Source organism: Dromiciops gliroides, chromosome 6 (genome assembly GCF_019393635.1).
Source record: "Dromiciops gliroides isolate mDroGli1 chromosome 6, mDroGli1.pri, whole genome shotgun sequence".
NCBI classification, from domain to species: Eukaryota; Metazoa; Chordata; class Mammalia; order Microbiotheria; family Microbiotheriidae; genus Dromiciops; species Dromiciops gliroides.
The window spans coordinates 196,026,820-196,045,409 of NC_057866.1; the positions used below are offsets into that span (position 1 = coordinate 196,026,820).

An 18,590-nucleotide genomic window follows, 5' to 3' on the forward strand; every position below is an offset into this window, starting at 1 on the left:
AAACCTATTGGTCCCAACAAATCCAGTTTTATCCTTGAAGCTGTAACAAATGAAAACAAAACAACTTCCACAAAGACAAAGGAATAGTAGGCAAATATATCCTTAGAGTTTACCCAGTGGGGGAGAGAGCTGAGGTGATTAATAACAGAGTAATTTACATATTTAACTTTCCTAACCTTCCAATATCATTGATTAATTCCTAGCTCCCATCAACATTTAGTCTTAAGCACATTTGGTTCTCTTCATTTTTTTATGTTTTAAATGACTTCCTTTCCTTTCTTACATTTCATCCTGAAATTGCTTCTGATCGAGCATGTCATCCATGACTGGTACTTGCTGAAAGTCTTTTGCTTTCCAACATTTCCTTGGCATTACAAGAGGCAGAGGACTGTGCTTTTATTTATAAATCACACTATGATTCCAAAGTGTAGCAATTAAAAATGTTTTTTGGGGGCAGCTAGTTGGCACAGAGGATAAAGCACCAGCCCTGGATTCAGGAGGACCTGAGTTCAAATCTGGCCTGAAACACTTGACACTTACTAGCTGTGTGACTCTGGGCAAGTCACTTAACCCTCATTGTCCCACACACACAAAAAAGTTTTTGTTCATTTCAGAATAACACACAGAAAACATTTTCAGTTAAATTTATTGAAAGAAGAAAAATATCAAAAAATATTAATGAAATTTCAAAGTTCTATTTCAGGCTTTGAGATTAAGCTCCATTGATTGCATTCAGAACCACAAATTTAACAGGGTAATAAACTAAAGAACTGGGGAAAAAACACAAATAATTTTCCAGTTGAATCACTCTTCAATGTTAATGTGCAATTTGTAATTGCTTAAACCATAGAGAGTTTTTAATGGGTTAGCTCTGCCTGAAGGTTGAGAATTATATCTTAGAAATAAATATGTCTATGCCTCTATTGGCTTGATCAAACTAAAACTGAGACAGTTATGTTGATGACACTCATCTGATCTTATTATTCTTCTTAAATATTTGACACTCGATAATAGTATCTAAATAACCAGTTATTGGCCACTCAGTTTGATTTTTAAAAACAGCTACCAAAAACCCTAACTTTGTGCTTGGAAAAAGCCAAGGTGCAATCAATATATTGAAAGGATTGAAAGAATGAATGGCAAACTCTCAATTCTCATTTCCTCTTTTGCACACCTACCCCAGTTTTTGACTTACAGCCAACTGTGAAAGTCAGGGAGAGAGTTGGTATACAATTCCATTCCAATAGACCATTACAAATGAACCTTTGTGAAATATATGCAGATGTGAGATCTTGCCCTATTCTACACAGGCCTCTAAGTAGATTTACCACCTCTACCACCACTACCACCATTACCACCATTACCACCATCACCACCATCACCACCATCACCACCAAACTATAGTATAAAACTTCTTACACTGGTGATTACATTATCTAGTTTCCTTCCATAAGTAGAGCTGTGTGTTTCCTCTCTGCTTCCCCACAGAAAGAATGGGGATAATTCAATTAACAAAAAAAAACCTTTGTGTATTGCCAAGCCAATGAGAGGGAGCCATCTTGTGGTTCTGGAAAAGACTTATTTGGGCTGCAGTTCTATAAATGGTTCACAAAGATTTAATAACCTTTGACTATTTAACAAACATTATATAAATGTTATTTGTTTTGGCTTCCAAACAAGTAAATAACCCAACATTCTTTGTTAATTAATAAAACAATATAATAAAATGTAACAAACATTAAGCAACTCTAGTTCGCAGAGAACTGTTCTAGGGCAAAGATAAAGTTTAGATAAGACAGCATTCATAAGTTTCAAAGTTTATAGTATGATAGGGGATAGATTTAATTTAAAATATGTGATAGTTCTATTAGAGAGTTACAAATTAAAATCCTATGTGAGGGCTAAAGAGAAAAGATCCTCATGAACAAGGTGAATCAGGAAAGACTTCCTGGAAGAGGTGGTGTTTGAGTTGGGCATTAAATGATACATAGAAATTAAACATAAGAGAGAAAGGGAGACAATTACAATCATAGCCTGAGGAAAGATTGAGAGGCAAGAGGGTCTAATACGTTTGGAAGAAAATAGTTCATTCTGTTTGGAGTATAAAGGATGAGATGATGATTATAGAACTAGACTCTAATCTAGGAATATCTAGCTTTAGTTTCCTCCTTTGACACATCCTGTTTGTGTGACCTGGGACATGTTACTTCATTTCTTATTACCTCAAGAAGCTCTATAATACTGTAAATAGAACAACAATTATTGATCTGTATTGGTTGAGGGAATTATCTTACCAGAATTGCCCACTCTGGGCAATTCCTACAGCTAGGGAGCAAAAAGTAATGATAATATAAGGCTAGAAAGATAAAGGGGGCTAGGATGTAGAGAAACTGCTTAATAGGCAAAAAAGCTTCTGAATTTGACCCCATAGATAGTAGGGAATTCTGGAAGATTCTTGGAAAGGGAAGGGACATAACCAAATCTGCATATAAGAAATTTTATCTTAAGTGCTATGAAGTATACATTGAAAAGCAGAGAGAGTGTTGGTGAGAAGGATTAGCAAGAGGCTGGTTGATCAAAAGCCATAGATGACCACTTAAGATGAAGACTTGAAAAACCCATTGGATTAGAAAATTAGAAGGCTTCTGATGTTTGGATAGTTTCAATGAAATGGTAGTGATAATGTGTCATATGTGAGATTATGAAGGTAGAAATGACGAACCTTTGTGATAGACTGGATTTATCACATGTGTGTGAGTAAGCAGTCAAGATTACCAGCCTGGCTGTCAGGGAAGGTGGTGGTGACAGGAAAGTTTGTAAAAAGGGCTTATTTGGAGGGAAAGATATTGAGTATCATGTCCAGATCTTTCCGATTGATCTCCCTGCTTCAAGTCTCTCCCTACTCCAGATCAACCTCCTCTCAGTTGTAAACTGATCTTTCTAAAAAGTAAGTTTGTCACCCCAGCAAACAAACATTGATCCACCCCAACCCCTGTCCCCCCCCCCCCAACACTACTCAGTAACTCTGGATTCCTTTTTTCATTTAGGATGAATTACAAAACCATCTATTTGGCTTTAAAAGATATTTATAACTTGAAATCTTCCTACTATTCCAGTCTTTTTAGACTCGACACCAACTTTACATCCAGGACCACTGACCTTTTTGTTCTTCCTTGCACATCACATTGTCTTTTTGCTGGCTGTCTTCCTTGCCTGGAATGCTCTCTCTCATCACTAGTGGCTTTCTTCAAGACTCAGTTCAAATGCTGTCTTCTGCATGAGACCTTTCCTGGTCTCCTCCCATTTTCTCCTTCCTTCTGAAATTACTTCCCATTTACACTGTATATATCTCTTATGCGTATGGTTGTTTGCATATCATCTCCATTAGAATATAAGCTCCATTATGATAGGGATGATATTTTTTGCTCTTTTGGTTTTGGATCCCTAACACTTAAGTGGCTGGCACTAGGAGTCATATAATAAATACAAGATTATTATAGTTGTTGTTGATGATGATGATGGGGTTGACGAAAGAATGGGTTGTAAGGAAGCAAGGTATTAAATAAGAACAAAATTTTAAGAAACAGTAGTAAAGGGAAGGATAAAGATGGAGCAGTAGGTTTTTTTTTTTTTGGTGAGGCAATTGGGGTTAAGTGACTTGCCCAGGGTCACACAGTTAGTAAGTGTCAAGTGTCTGAGGCTGGATTTGAACTCAGGTCCTCCTGACTCCAGGGCCGGTGCTCTATCCACTGCGCCACCTAGCTGCCCCTGGAGCAGTAGTTCAATGGGATATAGAGACACTGTGGAAGGTTTAAAAAAGAATTGCAAAGGAACCAGTGGTGTAAGGAAGAAAGTTAAATTACATGAGAAATATTAGCTGACTCTTGTATCAGGTAAGGAAGGAATTTAATGTGTGTGAAAGAGAGTAGTTGACTCCTGGAACAAGTCCCTATAAGGTTGTAGAGAATAAAGGAGGGCAGGGAAAAGAGATTAGTGAAATAGTAGGGCTATCTTCTCTTCCATACCTAGAGGGAAGGAAGAATGAAATTGATAATGGTGAAGAGATTTAAAGAATATAGGAAGGGACCAGAGGAAGTTCAGGTCAGATGGCCTTAATCTTCTCAGTCAAGACCTTCTAAGTTTTAAATGTGGAGAATTAGAGTATGCATTGTCAGTGAAAGGTGATAACAGATATGGGGCAGTCATTGTGAGAAAGGAAATGAGGATAACAGAAGAATATAGTGATTTTAGCATGGAAAGCCCATCTGATGTTCTGTAGCATAAATTTGCTTGCACCTAGAGAGAAGCAGCACAGCTATGTTGAATCCATTAAGTGTTTATTAAGAACTGACTGTGTAGGGGCAGCTAGGTGGTGCAGTGGATAGAGCACCAACCCTGGAGTCAGGAGGACCTGAGTTCAAATCCGGCTTCAGACACTTAACACTTACTAGCTGTGTGACCCTGAGCAAGTCACTTAACCCCAATTGCTTCACTAAAAAAAAAAAAAAAAAGAACTGACTGTGTAAGTCACCGTTATAGTTGGTGGGGATACAAAGACAATGAAAACCTCCCAGCCCTGATCCTTAAGGAGTCCATATTCTGCTTGGAAAGGAGGAATACAGCACTTAATTATACTTGATAATTTGTGGAGGGAAGTTGAACAAGTATGTTTGTTAAAGGCTTTTCTTAGGTGGTAGAATATGAAATTGAACCTTTAAAAAAGCTGATAATAAGTCATAACATATGATAATAACTCTATGTAAGTGATAGAGTTGATGCAGTGGACTGAAGGCATGAGGAGACAGCTGTACAAAGAAAGAGAGATTAGAGATAGGATCCTGTATCCAGGGAACAGTAGATGCACCAGTTTGCATATTTTGGAACACAAAGTGCATCTAGAAAAGAAAATATATGATAAGCCTGAAATGGTAGTCTGCAGCTGGATTATGAAAGCTTTTAAATTGTGGGCTGAGTAGTTAAAATTTTATCACAAAGGCAATAGAGAGCTATTGAAGCTTCTTGGGCAAGGGAGTGATGTGGTCAGTCTTATAATACTGGAAGATTTTGGCAGTTGTGTGAAGACAGTAGAGACAGGAGAGACAAGAAGTGAGGAATCCAGCAGTTGTTCATGATGCAATCATTCCTGAAAGAAGCAATATATCCACCTTGGGAATACTAAGCTAATAAAGAGACAACTGTGATAATTAGCATGTATTGAAGGAGTTGCATCATTTCTAGTCAATCAATAAATGCCATGATTAAGGTGAGGGGCAAGTTGTTTCACAGAAGAACCAGGCTCTGGAACTGTGAATACTTGAAACAGTTGTAGTGTTCTGGCCTATAAATAGTTTTGTCTCATTTTCTAGTTCAATATGTGAAATGACTGATACCTTCCCCATCATTAACAACCATATTCAAAGCTCAGTTAAAAAAAAACAACAGATTTTCCCATATGTATGGACTACTGTATACCTAGAATGGTAAAGTGATGATCTTCAAATGTAGCATATACTCAGAGGGGTGAATTTTTTCTTTCATGATACATAACTTATTTGTATCTACAAGGCAAAAGAATTATTTATGATCAGTCAGAGGTTTTAAAAATAATTTTCATGCTACCTGCATGTGAGCTCATTATTTTGTTTTATGCTACATCTTTCCTAAATGATTACCAAATTAGAACAGAATGCCAAATACATTTTAAATAGAACTGAGGCTTATCATATTATTCATGTTCTACAAGCTATGGAAGATAATATTTTTAGGAAAAATGTGTTCAGAATTTTAAAGTATGTTAACTCCTATCACCTTTTTGCAGTATTTATTGTTGGAATCCCTACAAATTGTATTTTCTGTTGAGCAAACATAGAATAGTGATATCTTCTGCCTTCAATTTTTTCCTTCCTAGTTTATTTTCAGTTATCACAGTGTTTTCATTAACCTTCATGAAACACGAAAATTATAATTCTAACGTAACCAAGTCAGTCTTGGTGAATGGATTCCATTTTTTTATTTGAGGTAAATTCAAGGTAAAATCTGATTCAAGGTACAAATTTAAGGTATTTCTATATATATCATTCATGTTCTCCAATCAAGAAATATCTATTTCTCGAACTTGCATGTTATATAATCAATTTTGTTGATTGATTTCAGTTTAAAAATACATTCATGACTTCATTTGGAGAACTCCCAGTGAAGACAATCTCTTTATGAAAGTCTTTTGACATCAGCTTGGAAAATTAATCTTAGAGAACATTTTAGGATAGTGGAAAGTTAAGTGACCAGGCCAGCGTCACGTTGCCAATAGACTTGAACTTAGGATTTCTTGATTTTGAGGTCAGTTGTCTAATCATTAAACAACACTGTCTACCTTTTCATAGTACCTCAATGAATATATGTTTCAATTCATTTTTCATTCTTTCAAGAGTTCTCCCTCCACCCCCAGATTTCAGATTTTTTTTCTTTTTTTTTGGTTGGGAAAAGCATGAATCTGTAGCTTCTCTAAAACTAAACTCATTCACAAAACTGTGGGTGTTATTTCTTTTGGGACTTCTATCAAGTTTAGATTTATCAAGATAGCCTTCCTTTCTTGTCATGCCTTGGGTTGGCCAGACCTGGCTCCTGTGCCTTGTAAATAGCTTGTTTGCTCTTGATGAGCATTCTGTCTCCAGAAGGTTTCAGTTTTAATCCTGGCAAATTTTGACAATATTTGAACTGGAATTCTTTTAAGGAGGTTGAGAAAGTGTTATTGATGTTTCTGGTTTATCTTATTTAAATTCACATGCTGTAGACTCTTTTCTTAGTCCTTTTGCAAGAAGTCACCTGGATTTAAAAAAAATTTTTTTTTGCTTTGTGTCCCTAAATCTAAATTCCCTGCCAGCTGGACTTTGCATATCCAAGTTAATTCCCAAAAGAAGTATTTGTAAATGAAAGGGAATCATTTTCAAGATCTGAAAAAGGAAATATATTGAAAAAAATTTTAAATGGTAAATGGGCGATTGAGAACAAACTATGATCTACCAACCTGTTTGCCAACTTTCTCGTTGTTCTTTTTTGCCATCTGTGTGACCTACACACGTATTCAAGATGAAAATAGGATTAGGAAACAGACAGCCTTTCATAAATGAATCTGTGCAGCAGACCAGTGAGCTTTGGTCTAAATTTAGCTCCTCTTTCACATAGTTATTTAAAGAATAACACTTTGTTAGCATGTACTTCTTTTTTTCTACAAACTAAATATCTCAGTTCCTTTAAGCAGTCTTCATGTGGCATGGTCTAGAGTAGAATTTCTTCACCTTTTCTTCTTCTTCTTCTTTTTTTTAGAGGCAGCTAGGTGGCATAGTGGATAAAGTACTAGCCCTAGAGTTGGGAAGACCTGAGTTCAAATTCAACCTCAGATTAGCTCTGTGACTTTGGACAACTCACTTAGCCACTGTCTGCTTCAATTTCCTCAACTGGAAAATGGGGATAATTACAGTATCTACCTTGCAGAGTTGTTGTGAGGCTCAAATGAGATACTATTTGTTAAGTGCTTAGCACGGTGTGTCTGGTGCATAGTAGGTGCTTATCCGCTTTCAGGATCCCTTTGGCGGTCTAGTGAATCCTATAGACTCCTTTCAAGAATAATATCATTAAATGAATGAAATAAAATACATTGGATTACAAAGGAAACTAATTATAATGAAATAAACACATAATCCCCCACCCCCACAATCCAAATTGATAGACCTTCTAAATCTATTTACTGACATCTTGGAGAAAAGTATCCTTTGACCTCAGGTTGAGAACCTCAAGTTAGAGACTATAATTTTGGTTGCACCTTTGGACATGCCAGTTTATAAGTACCTTTACTGTGGTAAGAAAGAGTGAACTCAGTATTCCAGATGCGGTTTCATCAGGGAAGAGTACTATGGGCCTATCACCACCCTACTATTGGATGCTATAGTTTTTCTTAATGTAGCTTAAGTTTGCAGTGATTTTGGGGGCAGCTAGGTGGTGCAGTGGATAGAGCGCCGGCCCCGGAGTGAGGAGGACCTGAGTTCAAATCTGGCCTCAGACACTTGACACTTACTAGCTGTGTGACTCTGGGCAAGTCACTTAACCCTCATTGCCATACAAAAAAAGCTATTACTCAAAAATACATATCTGGGGATAGCTAAGTGACACAGTGGATAAAGTACTGGCCCTAGATTCAGGAGGACCTGAGTTCAAATCCAGCCTTAGAAACTTGACACTTAGTAGCTGTGCAACCCTGGGAAAGTCACTTAACCCTCATTGCCCTGCAAAACAAAAGAAAACAAAAAAACATATCTGTTGTATTGCTTCTGAGTAAGCCTTATTTTAGTGTTTGTTTTTCTTTCATTACTCTTTACATAGAAAGGGTATGTGGGTATATGGAGAGCTAGAAGAGATGTCCAGCTCCCTCATTTTATATATTCATCTACCTTGCAAGGAAGCTCAAATCAGGTACTATGTGAAAAGCAGTGTCCTAACCCAAACCCTCATGCAAGTTAGGCTAATTTTTCCTTATAAAGTATTGAGACCATATTTGAGTTTTGGTTAGATTGTAGTACTAAAGACTCAACCTGCTAATATCAATTCCCGGTAACCAGAAAGCAGCCAGGATGTAGTCCATGCGCAGTCTCTGATGCTTGATATGGGTGGGTCAAAATCGACAACACAGTGGAGAGAGTTTAATTCCACTGAATTACCTTGAATCCTCAATGTCAATCCTTGTTCAATATCCTTCTGCTATGGCCAAGTAAGTCTCCTTTTGGTAACTGTTGAATAGCTTATAAGTGTGTCATTATGTTCCAGGTTCAAACATAAACTACTAAAGGACTGACCTGGCCTGAGTTAGGTCCAGTCCAGAACAATGAAACATACTAGAGAGAATAATCCATATTCTGGAAAAAAAAGATTTCTTTATTCCATTTGATTAAAGTCTCTACAGTTACACGAATGGCATAAATTGCACAAAGGTTAACAACTCTGACTAGAGCTGGTTAGTTGTAGTGCTGAAAAATAGATAATACAACCAATAGCAATTTGATCAAATTCATGCATGACATTTTAATATAATTTTAAGAAAATGAAATCTTCCTGATGAAATATGCCACTTAGCATCAGGACACGAATCAGGAAGACACTTTATAAAACTACAGACAGGTAATTTACACACTATCATAGTAATACTGTTTTTGGTGGTCTTTTAAACATTTGTTTTCACTATCACAGAAGTCACCGTTTGATGTTAAAATCTTATATTGAAAGCTTATGGCACATTTCTTTTTGTTTTTGTTTGTTTTTTGACAGGACACACTAGTATACATCCATGGAATGTAGAATGTCAATACTTGAGCCCATTCCCTCCTCCCCCCCCCCCCCCCAGGATCACCACTCTACTGTAAGTTACATAAAAACTCAAAGACGGCAACTTGCATATTTCACAGAGATGAAAGTGAAAGAGTGCAATCATATTCAAGCATGTCAAAAATACAATACATCCAAATCTTTATATATACATATATTTTTCCCTGGCATTTAACCCACAGCTTCTAACATTCTCATCTGCAATCATAAGCCATTAGAGCTGATATGTTTCTAACATTAAAGATGTGGGTCGCCTGAAGGCACCTTTGCTAAAATCAACCCTAAAGAAAGACCAGCTGTTACTATAAAAACAACTTAATGTGTCAATTATATTTCATCATATCTTTACTGAAAAGAAAAGATAAAAAGTCTTTTGGGCTTGGTATGGTTTCTTGCCTATCTAATTAGCCACATGGGATCATTTAATATTGCCACCCCTCCCCATATATTCCTCAACTGAATCTTGTAAATGTAACAAAAATTATTGCTAAATATGGTTGAAGGTTAAGGAAGACATGTTTCTTTTTAATTTTACTGCATATATCATATGGACAATTTTCATAAATTTTGATTTGTCTTTGTAGCATACTAATTTGGTATTTCACCCTATTACTAAATTGAAGCATCTCTTTATCCATCAAGACTAAAGTGCATTTATAAATGGTTTATCTAGAAATTAAACTCATGGTTCAGGATCAAGAGAGAACACATGGATTTTTATGTTAGGAGAAAATACATGAAGGGCTTACATTGTGCAAAATGGAATAGACATATTCTATTTGGCTCTAGAGGGAAGAACAGTCAGTAGAAGGGCCACACATTTGGTTTCAATTTAAGGAAACACTTAATAAAATAATTGGAGCTATTCAACAATGACTGAAGGATAAGTTCTCTTAACCAGAAGTATGCAAGTAGGAGCTTCCTATATTCTGGGCTGCACAGGACCAAATGTTGCACTAGAAGAGATGTAATAGATGTTTCTTTCCAACTATCTTATTCTAATTCTAGAAATGCTTAAGGGAAATTGAAGAAAGAAATTGAGAAAAAATGGCAAAAGCAAAAAAAAATGATAAATTCTTGAAATCCACTTAGCTGATGAACATTATGAGTGTTCCTTGAGACTAGGTTCAAATGCTGTGCATCAAACAAGATGTATATTTCCATTTTTATTTTAACCACTTGAGAATTATAAGAAATAATGAAAAGACTTCTTGTTAAAACACTAGGAAACTTTTCAATAACATTGCTCATCATTGAGATCTGACAAATATTTGGTCACTTTTTGGAAAGAGATCTAGTATAATATTTTGCTATTCTGTAGCAAATAGATTTTGACAAGTGGCTTACTTATTTTAACTTTATTACTGCATTTTAGACACCAAGCATTATACTTTCATGAGAAAGAATTTGTCAAATCCACTGACACATGCCAAAATTGTTATACTACTACTCAGAAGAACTAAGGACCCTTATACTTGAAATATGACTTTGTTTCCATTTTGAAATTAGCCTTTTGATTTCCTGAGTCACATTGACATAGGACAATCTATCACTCTAAAATACCATGACAACAAATTCACACTTTTTTGTTTTTTAGGGAAAATCCCTGGCTTGTCATTAGGGAGTTCTATCTCCTTTGTCCAGTCTTGGAATATACAATGCCCTCCTCTAGTCTCTGGGAGAAGTTTTGCTACCCATGACATTTCCTCAACCTTAGGGAATCATTCCTTCCAAAATTGTTTTTGGCACCTCTGGAATCTATGCCTCTGCTTAACATACAAAATGTAGCTCAATTTTGTATGTATGTGCCTCAAATTTAAGTATGTCAAGGTAGAAACAATATGGATAATTTCTTAGGAGGACCCTTCGAACTTTAAAATCCTAAAATCTATGGCTTTTCTAAATGCAATCCTTAAGAGTTTGGCAAGGCCAGTGATTAAAAAGGTCCAACATACTTGAGAATAATATGGAATTATCTGCTTTCTTTCCTTATCCTTTGCAATACCAACATAACCCACCCCCCCAGCAAGACACACACACACACACACACACACACACACACACACACACAATTGATTAGGCTCCCTCTCAAATAGGTAAGAAAGGGATTTAGTATTAAGGTCAATTTATCTGTTAAAGGCCTGATTTGTACATTCAAATGTATTATTACTTATGGGTTCTTTGGAAATTTTGTTTGCCATTTGTAGCCAGTGTTTCGTTATGGTAGTTGTTTCCTATAAAGGACAATTCAGTAGAACTGATCATTCTTTTCTATATTCAAAAGACAATTGCGATTGTATCTCAGAAATTTCTCACATGTGCAAAGTTGTTTTTTGTACTTAACATTAGGACTATGCAGTAAATGTATTTATTTGGTTAAAACTGTTCCAGTGAGCCAACATTACTGTGATATTACACTCAGTTCTTTGCTTCTAAAGAAATGCATTGAATATCTGAAGGTGATTTTTGGCACTGAGAAGAATGCTAATTGAATTAGGTTGGGAGCTTCAAAACATAAAGTATGGCTGTTATTATTAGCATCCTTAATTCTGCTCTCCATTGATATTTATGTCTAGCAGTAACGTCACAGAAAAATAGGATAAAAGTGATGGCCCTTCATGCTCCAATATTTTATGAATCAACGAGTCTATAGCATTGTCCAAAGAATCTCTCGCCATTATTGTACTTTGTGTTGGCTTGTGTAGACTATAGTAGTGGGGAAATTTTTTGATGTTGGGTCCATTTTAAAATTGCATTGGATTTAATCAACTTTTGACTGCTTTAACTTTTCACCTGCACTGAATTACCTTGAGAAACTTGGAAGATGTGTGGTGATTATTTACTGTAATATTTCGTTTCAGCTCCATTTACTAAAAGCATTGCTACAGTCCAAAATCCCACAGTTTAGGCAGTAACCTAATCTGGTGAAGTGCACATATTCCCAAAGCAAGAAGCAAATGGTTATTTCTCTCTTCAAAATTAGGGAATATAAACAAATGTGCTTAGTAAAATTAGATGTGCTTTTACTTGCCAACAAATCCCTGTTGTATATGAGTTAGCTTTGGCTTCCTTGTCAGCTCCTTGAAGGGGGGGGAGGTACCACTCTTCTTTTAAATCTATTCCACAGACATTTTGTACTATGCATTTATTGGTGTGGACCTATTTCATTCTCCTTCTCTGGCTAAAGCAGATGATCAATTTAGAAAGTATATGTTACCATCTGTACTGTGAAGTATAAGAAACATATTTTAGAAGTTAGAAACCCTGGTTGCAAAATGATTGCTTTCAAGGCTAACATTATATATGTTAATAGATAGGTGTATATATATAACACATATAAAACATATCACAGACATATATAATAACATATGCATATGTATGTATATTGACACAACAAAATGGATTTTCCTCTGATTTAGGATTGCCTACCTTCTACCTCTCTAATGTAACTACTTTACAATTCATGTCTATTCTACTAAATAAGAGATTCTTAACCTTTTTTTGGACTAAGACCCTTTTGGTAGTCTATGGATCTCATCTAAGAATAATGTTTTTAAATAATTGAAAGAAAATGCTAAATTTCATTAAAAGTCAGTGAAAACAATGATGTATTTTTTTTCACCCAAGTTTATAAATCCTCTGCAATCTAAACAGTGTCTGTAAGCCCCCGATTATGAGAATCTGTTATATAATCTAGGGGTTTTGTTGGGTACAGGTGAATTTCAAGGGGTTAGGTATTCTGTGGACAAAACTGAATGGCTAGATTCTTGAACAGATCAGGTTAGGGAGAGAGTAGTCGATGTTAGGCAAAGAGTATATTTTAAGTGGGAAATGGTTGGGGGAATTGAACTGTGCGGACGTTGAAGATGGATAGTTCTTAGTCTTTAAGAAAGTGGTACTAAGAGGACACCTCAATTCTGGGAAAGGAAAGCTGAAAAGGGGAGAGGAAATTGAGAGGGAGAAGAAATGAAAGGGATATATTTTATTTTTAAAGAAAAATGCAGCTAAATAAAGATAACTTTTTTCTCCTTAGAACAAAAACTACTTGTAGATGGCAAAGGTTAATATAGCAACTGCCATTTAAATCAGCTTGTCAGTTTTAGTTATGCCTTTCCTCTTTCCTTCAGTCTTCTCTTAGAATATCAATAGCTGTAGAAGATTAGGACTGGACCTCTGATTTCAAGAGTTTAAGGATCCTGGGTGAGGGATTGCTCTGTACCAATACAAGTCAGCACCATCTCAGCCACTTAGAGCTAGAGTTACCTATAGCATTGAGAGAATAGATGATTCAGCCAGAGTCACCCTTCCAGCATGTGTCAGAGCACAGACTTGGACCCAGGTCTTTCTAGTTTTGAGGCCAGCTCTTTATTAATTACACCAATTGGCTCCATGAACCTTAATATATTTTAGAATGATGAAGATTCATTCACCCAAATTGCGTAGCCAGGTTGTTAAAAAATGGAAATACCCAAACATGGAATCCTGGGAATTCTATACTTGAGCTTGGTCAGAAATCTATGAAGTGAATAGGTAGAATTGAAAAGGATATGATGGATTTGGCACCTATTAAGAATTGGGAGGATTGGGAACTCACCATTGTGATCATCTGGATGGAACACTTGGGTGGACCAATAATTGTACTAAAAAAGCCTAGATGTGGAATGAGAATATCGGGACATATTTACAAACACCTAGTGGTCCTAATAAAGGTCCTTTAGGTTGAGTGTTTTGAGTATTTTCTTGAGGGTGAGGGGAATGAGTTGATGCTATATCCTAGACTGATAAGATACTCAATAATCTAGGGAGGATGAGCTAGTATATTTTCATATTTTTGCTTATATCTTAGATTTTATATGTATGTGTGTGTTTTACCTATTTTAGATGCATGGACTGTGTGTGTTTGTACATAAACATATATATTATATATAAATATGCACTATACACACATAAATACAGGCTGTATTTGTAGAATTAAAGTCATGTGGCTGTTCAATTGTCTGGTTAGCTTCTTACCTCCTCATGATGTTTTCTGGAGAGTTCATTTATATAAACATCTTGACTCACAACAGCTATAGTTTTTATGTAGATTCATTTTGAACTGAAATACTGGTTGATTTCTGAAAGGCTTATTTAGTAAGATCTTCCCTTTTAGGTTAAAATGCAATTATATTTGATCATTTAAAAAAGATCCGATGAAAGTCAATGAAAAATTTCTATATATCTATATATCTATATATCTATATTACATCCAGGTGCAATTTTCTAATCTGACAGCATAGTCAGCAATGTTTATATTGGAGTAATTTCTTATTACTTTCAGAGGGAAAATGTGTACACACTGATATAGAAACAAGTATGAACAAGATTCAAAACCACTCTTGCTTGAACTTGTTTAAGAGCAATTATTTCACCAGAGTCATTCATGCTTCATCCTCTAATATAGAAACAGCTGATATCTGGAGTAGATTTTAGTAGCTGAAATGCAACATGACTATGCATATCCACATTCTATATACTTAACACATATTTGTTTGCTTGGGAATAAGACAACACATATTAGTAATTAGTGGGAAATACTGATGTATGATATGTTAAAGGACAGAAATTGCATACAAACTGTTTTTCAGGGACATTTTGGACTAGTCATCCTTTTCACTGCCCCCTCTAGCTAAACCTTAAACACACACACACACACACACACACACACACACACACACACACACACGTGTTCTCTAGGCTCTTGTTTTCAGTAAAATATGTTGCCAAGGTTTGGTTCACATGAACTGGGCTGCTAGCAACGCAGCATATGTTTGCCTCAAACACTCTTTTGCTTTTGGATACACATTTTTCAAAAATAAGGAAAGTTTATAGTAACAAGCTGTTTTAGCTGCAGTGTTTGTCTATAATGTCAAGATAACAAGCAACTTGTGTTTGAAACATCTCACAAGAGAAATTTGAGCAGTTAAAGTGGCCACGCTTTAAAAAAGGGATTATTAAAAGCAATATATAATTAGAACATAGTGCAGTTAATTGCTGAAAGGGCCCAACCACAGCAACTACTGTGACCCTTTAAATTAAGAAACAAGTTTTGCTTTAGATGGCAGTTCTAGCTTTCAGTTTGGCAGTGTACAAAGATCAGAGCATCAGACTGTCAGATGATGAGTTCAAGAACAGCCTTTCGCTAGATTTTCTACCTTGGTCTTAACTCTCCCAATACAGAAATGAGTCTATGGAAGTAATTTGTCCTCTGGTGTCCCATTGGGTGAATGTGTACAGTAATTAGTTGAAATAATTTGTGTTGCTTTTATAGAAACAGTAGTTAATCCAGGACAATTTAATGGAGGAAGCAATCAAATCAAACCAGAATCCTAAATTCTATTTCATTTGTACTGTCTATATGGAATTTGAGTAGTTAGATTTGGGACTTTTGATTTGCCACAAACAGTATCAACTGACAATTGCACTTATTCTGTCGTAGTAAAACTTCTGGTTTGGGTTCAAACAGCCCTAAGGAGCAAACAAATAATTGGAACTAAAATGTTGAGTTCCATTTTAACTTGGTGACATTGTGAAGACTTCCAAGAAAGTATCTTGTGCATTGGAAGAATTGTGCTCAACATTTAAGGCATCCCTTAAATTTGTAAAAGTAAAACTAAAACAATCACATGCTTTTGGGAAAAGAGACTCAATCTGCAGCACACTTATATAACAAATTACATTGTCCTTTTAAACTTGATTCATTTAAAAACTTATGTAAATAGCATAGGAAAATGTGTTCCAACATTCATCTATAATTCCATTTCAATTTCACCAATTCAATTTCCAGCCTTAGTTTTTAAAATACTTTCTTTCACCTTTTCATCCCCCCATGCTATATTAAAATGTGACTATTTCACTGAATACTGAATGTTTCATCTTAAGTTACAATAAAAATTATTAACCACAATCACATGAGTAAAATTAAATAACTACCAAAGCCTAAAAAATCTCCCTTACATTTATCAAACATTATTTGTGAATAATTAAAAATACACAGGCATAACAATTCTTTAAAAATGTGTTCCTATTGAACTGACTGTAATTCAAAGAGAATAATAAAGGCTAAGAAGGGTATTTTGTTAACTGAATGGCCTCCTGGGCCATTTATGAATAGTTACCAGGAGATATGACTTGGTTATGAAAAATTTCATAACACTAAATTATTTTTTCAAATTGAATATTTTCTGGATTAGAAAATTTGTTCATCTCCTTCAGAGCTATTAGCTGTGTCCCAACACCAAAACCAGAGTTTGTCTGATATATCCTATTGAATTAAGCAATGATTTAGGTGACAGGGAGACACAGTTTAAGAAAATAGCTTTTAGGGATAAACTGTTGATTTCTTACTCTTTTCTGTTTTTTTTCCTTAAAAAAGTATTCTAAGCAGGTACTACTTAGACTCAGGTGGGCTGTTTTAAACCAACTTTAATAGGAAATAACACTGAATTTTTAAAAAATCATAGGAACTCCCAAAGTGGTGTACGTTACTACCACTATGTAATAAGTTATGCCATAAAACACATTGGCAGTAAAACTTTGATATATAATATGATTTACTATGAAAAATTGGTCACTTTTAATTAGTATGAAATAGAAAGTTGATCACAGCATATACTCATCTTCATTCATCTGTCTGATTATGACTCTGCATAGCAAGTCAAAATAGAACCTCTTTTTCCTATGTCTCTTTAAAACACCTGTCATCAGCTGCATGCACACACACACACACACACACACACACACACACACACACACACACACCTGTGCAGGCTCATGTGCATGTATACACACACACACACATACACGCACATACACCACATATATAACAGAGTTGCTTTCTGCTAAATGGAACAACTAAGCCTTGGTGCCTCTGTGGCCTTAGTCTTGCTGCTGATGAATATCCTCATGCCTAAGAATTTTGTAGATAACCCAATAAAAAATGTTGAAAATCAAAAAGGCTAATGGGAAGCAGGCTCGGGAAATGGTGTCAATCTTTTTGGCTCTGTCAATAAATACCTTCCTCATTTCATCGGAGTTTTTTGGTGTTATCTGAACAGGATTGTTTGGCCCCTTGGGGGTTACGCCATCTTTTGCTTGCAGACATGGTCCCATTCCATAGGCTGTAAAACTGAACCGACTTTCCCTTACCTCATCATCCTGTCACAAGAGAAACAAAAATAATTGACATGTAATAGAATGATTGTCGGAGAGAAATGATCTATGGCATTGTTGTATCTTTGAATTGTGATTTGGACATTTCTGTTTGTATATAGCTATAGAGGTGTACATATCTATTTATATAGTGATCGATATATGTATATACCTAAGTGTATATGTAGATGTAGGAAGAGGGACTGGGCCTGTGATGTCATTAGGAGAAAGAACTTTCTCCTCCAATGCAGGTTGTCACCTTGTCGGAAATGTATAATCAGAACGAGTTTTCTAGAGTAGAGAGAGATTAAATGACTCTTCCAGGGTCACATAGCTAATGTGTTTGAACCCAAGTCCTCCCTCTCTATTCACTATGCCATATTACTTCTTATATGTGCACATAATTTAAAATATATAAACATGTATATTACATATCACACATGCCATACATGTACATATTTATATAATTGTGTATGAATGTTGTGTAGAAATGCATATATATGTATGTGTGTTTGTGTAACTCTACCGCATCAGAAAATTAAGACAGTATAGCATATTGGATGGAGTGTGGGGCTTAGGGTCAGGAAGAATGGGATTTAAATCATTATTTAATACCTTTAAGGTTGATTAGCTGTGTGACACTGGAAAAATCATTGAATTTTTATGTATCCCAGCAATTCTTAGAGATTTAGTTAATAATTAGTTAATAAACCATAAGACAATTATGATCTTTGTCAAGGAAGTAATTCCCACACCAGGAATTCTCCAACCTGAAAAATTACAGATCCTTTGCTTATTTATTCATATATATTATATAAAAATTATGAATGCAATTGAGTTTTATGTTAAAAGGCATGTTTTTCCTGCTATTTAATTTGTTACTTCTCTTACACTGCTATGAAAAGTAATCTGCCAGTATATGACATTGTAATAATGAAATAGTTTTTTTTGGGGGGGGGGAGCAATGAGGATTAAGTGACTTGACCAGGGTCACACAGTAAGTGTCAAGTGTCTGAGGATGAATTTGA

General features: G+C 35.5%; 1 protein-coding gene across 2 annotated transcripts in view; it reads right to left on the reverse strand.

The window, feature by feature from the left end:
• Positions 1–8,902: 8,902 nt before the first annotated feature.
• The window catches only part of GLRA3 (glycine receptor alpha 3), a 270,886-nt gene continuing 261,198 nt past the window's right edge, over positions 8,903–18,590 (reverse strand). For both annotated transcript variants that reach the window (XM_043971178.1, XM_043971177.1), the window contains one exon: positions 8,903–17,568. In XM_043971178.1, coding sequence (XP_043827113.1) covers positions 17,290–17,568 — 279 coding nt within the window. In that variant the 3' untranslated portion in view covers positions 8,903–17,289. The remainder of the gene's footprint in view (positions 17,569–18,590) is intronic.